This window comes from Lygodium microphyllum, chromosome 10, assembly GCF_053477565.2.
Source record: "Lygodium microphyllum isolate KBCC chromosome 10, Lygodium_microphyllum_v1.1.10, whole genome shotgun sequence".
In the NCBI taxonomy this organism is placed as follows: Eukaryota; Viridiplantae; Streptophyta; class Polypodiopsida; order Schizaeales; family Lygodiaceae; genus Lygodium; species Lygodium microphyllum.
Genome location: NC_141144.1, coordinates 41,536,147 through 41,548,223, shown reverse-complemented (window position 1 = coordinate 41,548,223; position 12,077 = coordinate 41,536,147). Strand labels below are relative to the sequence as shown.

Sequence of the window (12,077 nt, the reverse complement as noted above, 5' to 3'; positions counted from 1 at the left end):
TATATGACAATGAATCAACAGGAATGAAATTATTTTGAACTAATTTATTCCAATCAGAATGAAAAGTAATATCCTGGTGATATGTATCTTTCATAGCAATCAAAGAATCAAAAGATATGACAGAAATATTATGAATGGCAGGTCTTCTACTCAATGCATCAGCCATTACATTTTCTTTTCCAGGTTGGTATTGAATGATAGGATGAAAACTTTGAATAAAGGAAGACCATTTGATATGACAGTCAGAGATTTGGGGTTGGCTAAGTAAATGTCTAATACTTTGCTGATCGGTCTTTATCATAAATTCTGAACCCATTAAGTAGTGTTTCCACTATTTTAATGCTTGTACAACTACTAATAGTTCTTTGTCATATGTGGAATATTTCAGCTCAGAAGGTTTCAGCTTACAACTAGAATATGCTATAGGATGATTGTCTTGCATAAGTACGGCTCTTATTCTTGATCCACTAGCATCGGTCACTACTAGAAAGAATGGTCTATTATAGTCAGGCAACTGTAGAACAGGGGCATTGGTTAATGCATGTTTCAGTAAGTCAAAGGATTTCTGTTGATTTTCGGTCCATTGATAAACAATTCCTTTCTTGAGAAGTTTGGTTAATGGTAAAGCAAGTAATGAAAAATTACGTACAAACTTCCTATAGAAACTAGCAAGACCAAGGAATGAGCGTAACTCATGCATGTTTTTAGGAATAGGCCAATTCAATATTGCATCAATTTTCTTAGGATCAACTTTAATTCCATCAGATGATACAATATGACCTAAATACTCAATTTTCGTCTTAAAGAATTCACTCTTTTCAGGATTTGCATACAGTTGATTTTCTTTCAATAACTGAAAAACCAATGACAAATGCTCATAATGTTCTTTCTCATTTTGACTAAACACCAAAATATCATCAAAGAAAACAATTACACAATATTGATATTTCAAAAAGATACGGTTCATCATTCTACTAAAGGTAGCAGGTGCATTAGTCAATCCGAATGGCATGACTAAAAATTCGTAATGACCAAACTGTGTTCTGAATGCAGTCTTGAATATGTCAGATTTATCTAGCCTCACCTGATGATACCCAGACTTAAGGTCAATTTTACGGAATCCACCGTAAAACCTCACGGAATCCACCGTGGCACGAAATCCACCGTGGAATATGCCTCCTGGCACATCAGCCATACAACTGGGTTGATTAATGGAAATGTTTGTGCTTGCTAGAGATTTTAGGGCTCTGTTTGAATTATGAATTACAAATTAAATGAGTACCTATACTTCAAGTTAAAAGGTCTGAAGGGAGAGGCAGCTTCAGTTGCCCCCAACTGCCTGCTTGACCCTAACCAAGGGGGTTGTTGACCGCGCCGGGAACGTGGACTGAACCCGCTGCGAGAGGTCTCTCCGTTAAGCTCTACTTGGAGTAGGAGGACGCTTGGGTGCCAGGGGGGGCTCTGGCCGTAAATCCCTCGCCTTCCGGGTCCTGCACAAGAGGCTAAGGTGACTCGGGATTGGATCTCGAGGCCCGCATACTAGTTGACGGGCGGAAGCTTGGAATAGTGATCCCTGGAGATTACTGGATAGCCTTCGGGCAGATTATGGACAAGCCTACGGGCGAAACTCCTTGTATTTCAAAGATAAAATGATGAAATGTTAAAAGAACTTACTTGATATTGTTTTTCTATGTCATGTGATAAGATTACGTGAAGGAACTAGTGCTTAACAGGGTTAATTAAAGAAGCTGATTGTTATATGTCAAATTAATGTGTTAGATAATTACATAACTAAAACAAACTGAGAAAAGTGCAGAGGATGGGCCATGGGTCTGTCCTACGGTTGGGTGGTCCTGGTTAGCTGGAAACTTTTCTCAAAAATCTCGAAGAACAGCGGAATGATCATCGTCATCGAAACGAATAACGAGAACGATGACCTAAAGTTACGTCTTACCCGATTTACGCTGTTTTAGGGGAACGGAATGGGACTATGCCTTATGGCAGAGAGGTTGAGCTTTGCATCCCTCTTGTTTCCCATTCTCCTTGAACCAAGTGCAGCGTGAATCCGCTTCGGCCTGGTGTTTTTGCGTAGAGTAGTTCTCTTGGATCTGACGCTAGTTGCTGTTAGCTAATGACCAAACAAGAAAACCCTAATTCCGGTCGATCCTAAGTGGGAAACGGCCAAGATACTTCCGCTACATGGCAGACGCGGGAATACCTAGATTGCAAAACCCGTAACATTCCTTGGGAGTATCAGGCGGAGTTTTCTAGACATCCTTTTCGATGGACTGCTAAGACGTGTCCTGGATGACACCAGGGGACACGTTACAGTACCACTAATTGTGGTTGAGTTTGGCCAACTCAGTTATTATACCACACATGTAGAGAGAGAGCTAAGATGACAACTGCCTAGATAAGGTCTGTCATATCGGTGATACTAACCACAAGTTTGATTCTCAACATAATAGAGGTTCCCAAGTTATTTGCACTAAAAGTGCTCCATTACAGCCTCATTTGGAGCTATCACACACCCCAATCGGGTCATTCTATCCAAAGATATTACCAATTTAGTATAGTAGGGCTACAGAGGATAGCATAGTCATTGTTAATCAGAAGAGCTCTTCACAAAAGATTTGATTACTAAGATTCTATTTTTATGGTTTTTACTTGATGCACATCTTGCACCATGTACTACAAATGCTTGTGTTCACACAACTATCACCCTATCATAGAGCATGAATGCCGATTCTACTAAGATGTTACTCAACTTAGCTTGAAATATGTACAAAAGAAGGCTATTCCCTAGTACTCCACAAAATTTTGTCTCAATCCAAATGGCCAATGTGGAAAAAATGATGGACATCCTTCCTAAAAATCAAGTCCTCATGCGCTTGCTTGTGAACCACATGCCTATACATATTGAAGGATGCCCCATCCAACTCCTAGTCATGACGAGTCATACTAAAGTTGTTGCCCAAGAAGAATGCTAGAGCACTTAGGCTTATCCCTAGTTGTGCACTTGCCACAAAAATTCAGGATGAATCACAAGCCAATGAAATCAAATAAAAATGCAACTCTCAATGCCTGTTTTAGAAGAAACCGTATATGTATTTAGTTGATTGTGCTTGTAGTGATTGTCAAATCATGAGCAATGTACCACCAAGACAATTCAATTGAATCCAACTCATTGCAACAACATCTCTATTCCATCCTCTTGTTAAGTTAGGTGGGACCTCCTAAGAGATGCTCCATATCAATTTTACTTCAACTATCTCATATCTAAGCATCAAAGAGACTATCACATTTATTTAGGACAAAAATAGATGCACCTTTATTGATGACTACTTATTAACTAGGATATGCTACTATTTTCCATAAGAATCTCTTAGTGCTAGCCAAAGTTGATCCAACCTACGAGTGTTGTTGATTGGTCCTAGTGTGTTGTTGAAATCTTGGATGTGGAAATGGAGAGAGTCCTTGGAACCTTTCTGAAATTAGCTTGCTCTTGGATAAACAATTCATTGAAGGGGAGGCATTATTTTTGCTCAAGTCTATAGCATTTATGGGTTTTAGGTAGAGCTCTCTCTTGCTTTGCAATTTTCAAGTTGCATGCTTCAAAGATCTGACTAGCTTAAGTTATTGAACCATGAGTATCTCGAACCTTTTGGTTCTAAGAATTGTGTATATGTATGTATGAATACAAGAGTAGATGCAATGCTGAGTAATGTGTGTGTGTGGACTCTAGAGGGGTATGTGCGAGTCATGTGTATGAGTATGCAAAGAAGAAGCAAGGATAAGTAGTATGTAACATGTGTCTATGTATGTACAATGTGTATGAGTACATATGTACATGTCGTGAATGTTTCTATATATATCCTATAACTTATAAATATTGTGGCAAATTTAATATATTTCTTTCAATATTTGTTTCGCATGAATGGCAAAAGAGCTTTCAAAATCACAATATACCTTAGAAATAATGGCGAATAAAAAATTTTGGAGTTATAACTCAACCTACTCGAGTTTCAAAAAAAAATCTGAAGAAATAAAAGTATAGCTATTTTGCGACATATAGCCACTAAAATCATTTATGGATAAAATGTGCTTTATTTTATTGAGACCTACCATTGGGTTGGTTTGAGCTAGTCGGTGGATCTCGACTTCAATAATAAAGTACATTCTTAAATCCTGGTCCCCTTCCTTGAATATCAAGATACAAGTACTTGTTGATGATTAGCCAGTTTCTATGAAGACTTAATTTTAGGAAGTGTACAAAGAGTTCATTTACAAAAGATGAGATTGTTTTCTAAGAGCTGCAACATGGGCCATACTTTGTATGACACATGAAGGTATGGAAGAACACTCTTAGTTTTAGTGTAATTTGATTCTTAATTGTAGTATTGAAATATGTGAGCTTATGTACTTCTATTGTTTGGTAAGCTTATGTATTTATAACTATAAGCATTGTGATTTTTTTCGTATTAAAAATATGCAAGATATTTTATTTGTTTATGTAGAAGACATTGACAGTAGTTCTCATAATTCGTACGTAAAATAAAGTTTGGCTTTCAAAGTTTCCTCTATATTTATGTACATATTGTAATACAAAGAACAATCCTATTTGGTCACTTTTGGTTTTTTCTTATATTATGCTTCAAGATGCCATTATGTTAAGTTATGCTATTGTGTATAATTTTTTATTACTGAAAGAAGAAGCGTGCATGTCCAAATATTATTCCATGTTTAACACAATATCACACATGGATATTAGGGGTCTAGCCCCTACAAGGGATCATATCCTTGCTAATTATTTTCATTTTATATTTTGGTATATGCATATTTAATACTATTTTTTGCACATATTGGAATAATCCTCAATATAAGCACTAGTATATACCCATGAAATTTTTGTGTACATTTTGTTGCATATTCCAACATTTATATGAGCATAGTGAGACAGATGTTATACCAATGTGTATTCCAATGATGGGGCTTCACATTGATAAACAATTCCACCCAAATTTCCATCTTAAATTTTTTCCCAACAAGTCATAAGCATGTCAGGGATGTTGGGTAGTGACATTAAGGGATGAGGTTCATCATGTTGTGGGACATGAGTATGAAATATAGAGTACTCATGTATCTTGTAGGAAAAATGATTAAGTGGTAAGATGTAGGACTATAGTTGAGTTGCATGAGAGTATGAGAGCTTTCATCTCATAAATCTCCCATAGATATTGAGGAGAGTTATCCCACATATAGCCAAGCCTCTTGGGATTAGAAGGTCCCATCCTTGGTCGGAAAATTTTGTCCACTCCTATAGGAATGTGGCAAGGAACATTTTGTAATGTGAGAAAAAAGGGAGCGCTATTTATATATTTCACATCACAATAGCATAAATTCTTTAAAGTATTAAAGTAGAATGTTGAGAAAAGTGGGTGCGTCGAGTCGCAATAGTAAATCTCTATCTATAGGTAGTAGAATTGATAAGTCCTTAGCTTCCTAGCTCTACGAAGGACCACTAGAGTGTTACCACCTTCAAGAGGATAGAACCCAATTAGCTAATAGTGCCCTAGGCAAACAGAGATTGATAGATTACAAAGTGACTCTTCTTAGATGGGCACAAAATTTCTATTAGGATGATGACCCTCCAAATGCTTCCACTCTTGCAAAATAGAATTAGAACTCTGACATCCAACTAAGTCTAATTTTCGTGGAAGGGGGGATATATGGTGATGTGCCTAAGAGTTAAGGGCTTTGGTCAACTATTTGGGGAACTCTCTAGGGATGAGGGAGGAGATATCTCACATTGAATATCCACATATTTCACCTAGGTGATTTTTCATATGTACCAATGGCTCTTATACATTGCTACAATGGGAATAAACTAGCATAATGTTTTTCTAATATGTATTGACCCTAGTACCAAAAACCAAACCATTAAGAGTCATTAGATTTAATAATGCACCTCTGAGTCACTCTTCATCTACAAATCGGACATGTAAAAAGGTAGAAGAAAAGCAATCTTCTCAAGCACTTTCACATAAATTGAAAACCTTTTAGAAAAACTTTAGATTGGTAGGATTTTGTAGCTTTGTTGTTTGTGTGACTGTTTGTTTTATTGTTTTGTAGCTAGTTTTTCTTTGTTTGTCTAGATTAGAATTTTTTTTTGCCATTTTGTTTGGATTTGTGAGTGTGAAAACTTGATAACCTTGGTTGAGATTGGAGTTTTCCTGAACAGGTTCAACCTAGAGTTAATTGGTAGCTATTGAACATTTTGAAACAAGTATATTTTCTTGCTAATATTCTTGCATTACACGACAATTATGGGATTCACAAGCACTTCATGTTAGACTTGTCAAATACACTACACTCAGGGGTTGTCTCTTCATTTTATCAATTACTTCCATTCCAAGGGTCGGGTTGATGCATGTTTTGCACCATCATTGAGCATTAGCATCGCATGATACCAACTGCAACTATATGCAATAAATCTTAGATGCATGTGCACTTGAAAGAGCACCTTTCATTGTGCACACATAGTTCTTTACACGCACGAGAGTTGGGATATTCATCACCAAACTAGGAATCACTAGTTCAGTGGAAAATGCGGTTGGGTAAGCTTGAGGGTCATGAAGGATGTGTGCAGTTGTGAGATGGGTCGTGGAAAAAGGCAGAACAAAAGAAGCAATCTATATAAAAGTGCATCAAATAATTATTGTCGGTCCACTTATAACGTGTCTACCATACGAAGGCTCATGCAAATGTCACATATGCGGATACTACACTAGTCCCAATTAGGTTCTTTCTATCTCACTAAAATAGTGACCCTAACGAAAAGGGTGGCCTTTAAAAGAACATGAAATTAAAGAGATTGGATTGTTTGGATAGACTATGGATGTGAGAGTGACCTCCAAGGCAAGGCAAATCAACTCTTCATGAGAGATTATTTTGTATCCAAACAAGGTAATCACAGATTGGTGGTGCTTAATAGTTTAGGGCACTGGATTCACAAAATGGCAATTGTGGCGGATTTCTCCATCAACATCTGTTTTGATGCCAACATTGCCCATGCTCACCATGGAGGTAACAAAGTTGTGGAAGAAGGCAGTCTCATTGTGGGCATACTCCAACACCAAAGCCTTGATCTCCGGGTCTACTTCTTGTGAGAAGAGGGATTGGTCGGAGGAGAATACTCCTCTTCCTTGTGAAACGTCCACATAGTAGCGATTGTCAAACTTTGTGGCAGTTGAGTCCAGGAATGCCCCCGCTGCATGGTCTTTGCTATGCTCGGGGCAGCTCCTGCGAAGCTTGAGGGCAAATGTGTCGTCGATGGTGGGGTCAACCTCATCGACGCTGTTGAAGTGGAAGAGCCTTGTGTTGAATGAAGAGCAATGGGAGAAGCCCAAAGTATGTCCTCCTGCAGTTGTGCAGACGGAATTAGAGTTATGGTGAAATGATTAATGTCCTACTCCATTAGTGTCAGCCTCAACAAAGGAAAAAGCGCTAGTCATATTAGGTGAAAGATGTGCAATGGTGAGGCCAAAAGTTCGGAAGAGGATGACGAAAGAGTAAACATGATTCTTAATTGTCTAGAGCAGCGCTGTTCAGCAAAACAACCAATACCGATCTACTTACCTGAGAGGGTCACCATGTCCACTTTTGAAAGGTTTCTAAGGGAGAAGCTCTGTATGAGTTGGGACACATTGAACGTTGGAGCCGGCAGACTTCTTGTTGCTGATGCATTTGAAACCTTTCCATCCTTGCGTCCTTTAAGAACAGACCAATGTGGCCCTCCAGACTACAAACATGTATGAACGATATTTTAGGAAGCAGAATATACGAGCTGCCAATATAGCATGCGAGTAAATCGGGGTGGCACAAGCGTTAGATAGAGTCTGGCTGTAAGAATTAGCGGTGTTGAGAGCTATGATCATTGCATTAATCTTTAGCAGAAGAGACGTACTACACGCTATAGCCAACCAAAATTTAAGAAAAGGATCAGTTGTTGAGACAGTACCAGCACCACGGCATCCCTTGCAGCAATGGCAAGGATGTCGGCACAAGACACCACATTCGGGCACGCTGATTCAATCTCCGCCTTAGCATTGTCGATGACGTAAAAGGCGTGCAAAGAGACGTTTGGAGGGGCATCCTTTTCAGCAGTGTTGTTGGCCGTAGAATCGATTAGTATGGACCCATCACAACCCTGGAGCGATTTATTAAAGACGATCAGACAATAATTGCTGCGCAATAAATTATAACCACCTTGCAACTGAAGGTTTATAAGTTGAGTACCTCGCGTCAATTTATCAAATTTCAGGGTTAAGTTCAACTGTACAGTCCACATAATTTTACGATGTTACGTACCTCGATCGAGCTAGCGATACAACTCAAATCGAGTAGCAGTATACAATCATTACCTCGACGAAGCAATCGTGGAAATGCATGCGCAGAAGCCCGGCAGGGGCCTTGGGGTCGTGCTTGGTTGCTTTCTTGACTGCGTGGCGGACATATTTCTCGACATGGGGGCAGCTGTGCTTGTAGTAATCTGCTCTCAACAATGGCGGATCAGTACTACTTATACTCGATCCTGTGGAAGGAGACGACGTGGCTGCATGAACAGGACTGGGTTGATGATCAGCAGCTGCAGCTGTGCAGCTGCTACCGCTAAGGTGGATCATGCCGAAGAGAAAGGAGGCAACGGCAATGAGAAGCACAACGGATGCACCTGGCTTATTATGCTTAGCAGTGCTATTCATTGACAGAAGCTGATGGTTAGCCATTGATAACACTGATAAGTCGTAGAAGATATTATGAGCACTAGGCCGTCTAATTATGGATGTGCGGTATGTTACATGTACAAGTCTAATATCCACTTCACGTCTATAATATTGCGATCTGGGTCTCTCTTTACAGGAGTCCTGGCGCCCCGCTCGGAGCTTGCCTTCACGTCCACTTTACGTATGATTGACGTTGGCTCTCTGGTTTCCGATCGTAACTCGTGTGCTGCCGAGCAGTTAAGAGCACGCGTGAGAGTACAACGACGGCCAGCCTACAATATTGAGTGCCCTAGCTAGCCTTAATCCTCAATAGAAATGATCTTGTTGAGGCCTTCTTACGACACGAAATGTGGTTGGGGAGACGTCCTGCAAAAATACATTTCATGCCAACCTACAACGTCCTCGATCATTGCAAATTCAACGCACACCCACGTTTAACTAATTGGAAGCCTCGATCCCCAACACCTTCGAAGCTTTGACCTCCTCTTTTGGAATCATACTTTGGAAAAACAAAAAGCACTTTGGTTTGAAATCCACACAAGGGATGGGAAAATCACATTAGATAGTGCACAGTGCATACTAAAGAAAAACTAATCATACTAGAGAGATAAATGGTAGCAATACAATGATATAAATACTATCCTTGTGATATAGGATTATCATGGTTGAAAAAGCTCAACTCTCACAAAGGTAAGAAAATGAGAGTGCTTATGAATTGGCTACGTATATAATCAAATCATGTGTATCACTAAATGAGCACGCTATGATGTAGTAAGTGCTAAAGAGAATCATGTTAAGTGGTTAGAAACAAGGCTTCAAGTGTAACCCAACTGGTTAAAATCTGATGAGAATCAATACGATTTTTCAATAGAGAGACACAAAGTAAAGAGAGAAAGAGAAATTTGTATTATTTGAATAAGACAAAGAGAGTAAATTTTGATCTCATAATCCCGAAGGCTAGCTTTTTGAGAGTTATCCATGACATCAATAGATTAGATATGCTTAGCCTAAACCATTGTGATTTTGGCAATAAGAGCTCATAGAAAGAAAGCAAGAGAATCCACAAGAGAAGAAGACAATAAGAGTCAAAATAACTCAAATACAAGGAATATTCAAGATTCCAACCACAATCTGTCTTGATCATATTCGAGTTTTGGCTCAGATTTAGTACAACATATACAATCCCTTTCAAATGATAAATATGAGATGATAGCGCGAAAAAAAATTGATTCCATCCAACCCAAAAGATTTTTAGTGTGCTATACTTCAATCCAAGCTCAAAATCATGTAATTCCAACCTGACATTAGACTTTAGACATGCATAGATTATAGTAGAATAGAAGCAACTCATATCTATCAAAATACCATGTTCCTCTCTTCCAAAGATCCTTGTTTTTAGATTAAAATATTTGTCCTTTAATTACATATAGTAGTGCAAAAGGAAAATCCCCACACAAACCCCTCCATTGGGAGCATAATATATAATCGAATCACCCAAATCATGTGAGAACTTAATGAGCAAGCATTGAATTGTAGTAAACATCCTGAAACCTTTGAACAAAGTAGTCCAAAATAGTCAAAAGACTCTTGTATCGGTCCTCCCATATGCATCCAACAAGGAAAATCAGTTTTCTTCATGTTTACTTCAAAGCTTAGATTGAGTCCATTTTCTTTTGTGGGAAACTAATTGTGCATGGTTGCAATGTGTTTTAACCATAACTTTATTGTACAAAATTCAAAGAGGGTCATCTTGATACTCAAAATGAAGCGAACAGACCTATGCAACAAGCTAATATAAGAAAAATTATCAAAATCCTCCCAAAATAATCATAAACATTACTTTTTTTTCAATGCATCACTTTTGGAGATGTTTTAGCTTGGACGACTTAAACCACTCAACATAAGTCCTTGCATGTATTTAGATTCACTCCAAAATTCCTATTAAATCATTAGAACTTAACATTGAATAATCATTAGAACCTACATGGATGATTGCAGCATGCACAACAAAGACCCTTCCAAACTTTGTATCCAGATGGTACATGTGATCACCACCATCTGTTGCACAAGGCACCTCCAAGGACAATTCACTAGATTGTGGATCAAACATTTGATGTATGCTAATAGTATTTTCCATCAATCCAAAAATGGTGGCAACCTGTTGTCTAGAAACAATAACAATACCATTCTTTGTTTGTTGAGTGTTGAAATGACTTGTTTTTTGGCTGATTTTTGTTGTTTTTGAGAGCTGAATGGTTGATTTTATGAGATGATTGATTGATTTAGAAGTGGTTTGAGAGTGTTTTGGATGATAATGATGGTGTTTTGGAAGATTATGATGTTTGTTGGTGGTTCTGTGATGTTCTGATAGGTTCTGAATGGTTCTGTATACCTTCTGTTTTGTTCTGTTTTGGTCTGTTTTGTTCTGATTGTCTTCTGTAAGGAGGGATGGAGTATTGATTGATGAAGATTGAGATCTTGTGAAAGTTTATTGAATGGTTTGTGAGAGTTTGGAATGGTTTGAGAATGAGTTATGTAGTTTTGATGACCTTCTGTAACCTTCTGTAGGTCTTCTGTTCTGTTCTGTACTGTAGCTATTCTGGTACTGTTCTGTAGACTGTTCTGTATGCTTCTGTAAGTGTTCTGTGGAATGTATGTGTGACTTTGGGAAAGTTTTCTAGCCTTGGAAAGAGGTGAATACAAGTGCAAAAGAGCTGGAAGAAGTAGCTGTTGAAGACTCACGTGAAGACTAGAGTGAAGTGACAGTAGTGAGCTATGAAAGGACACTGTAGTGGCTCTGGTGACTCTTCATATCAGACATACCTCTTGGGAGGGGTATCCACGACCTAAGAGTGATTATTGAGAGTGATTTTGAGATATTGTAGTGAGGATATGATGTATTATTGATGGAGAGAGAGAGAGAGAGTCAGAGATAGCCAATTTTACTGAAACAAAGTGATTGTATAAGAGAGATTGAGAGAGAAGACTATGAAGATATTGAAGATGAATACTATGTGATGTATTTCCATTCAAAGATGGTGTATTCCTTTGCTTTCTTTGTTCTATTGATGGATTTTATGAAGATATTGAAGAATATGGTTGATTCTATTAAAAACTGTGGGAGGTCTATATGATGCTGCATGAAGATTTGTTGTGCCTGGTGTTCTTTTCTTCATTGTGATCATATGAAACATGATAAACAAGCTTGTTGATGTTACAAGATAGATTTTCTTGCAAGAGAATTCCCTTTTCCTTGGTGTTCCTCTCGGGGCTCCATTGTTGCATACTCCATTA

At 38.3% G+C, this 12,077-nt stretch overlaps 1 protein-coding gene across 1 annotated transcript; it reads right to left on the bottom strand.

Annotated features, from left to right (window-relative positions):
- Positions 1-6,359: 6,359 nt before the first annotated feature.
- On the bottom strand, positions 6,360-8,873 carry LOC148029930 (peroxidase 66-like). The gene is made up of 4 exons (XM_087686212.1): positions 8,424-8,873; positions 8,021-8,209; positions 7,639-7,801; positions 6,360-7,420 (listed from the first exon to the last, which is right to left on the bottom strand). Exons 1-4 carry the CDS (start codon positions 8,784-8,786, stop codon positions 6,996-6,998), a joined length of 1,140 nt encoding a protein of 379 aa, XP_087542338.1. The 5' UTR covers positions 8,787-8,873; the 3' UTR covers positions 6,360-6,995.
- Between the last annotated feature and the right edge of the window lie 3,204 nt (positions 8,874-12,077).

Excerpts from the sequence above, each read along its gene's own strand:
- LOC148029930 (XM_087686212.1), bottom strand. The coding sequence starts at position 8,786 with ATGGCTAACCATCAGCTTCTGTCAATGAATAGCACTGCTAAGCATAAT. Across the intron at positions 8,210-8,423 it reads TCCACGATTGCTTCGTCGAG|GGTTGTGATGGGTCCATACT; the intron begins GTAATGATTGTA and ends AAATCGCTCCAG. Across the intron at positions 7,421-7,638 it reads GGACATGGTGACCCTCTCAG|GAGGACATACTTTGGGCTTC; the intron begins GTAAGTAGATCG and ends GCACAACTGCAG.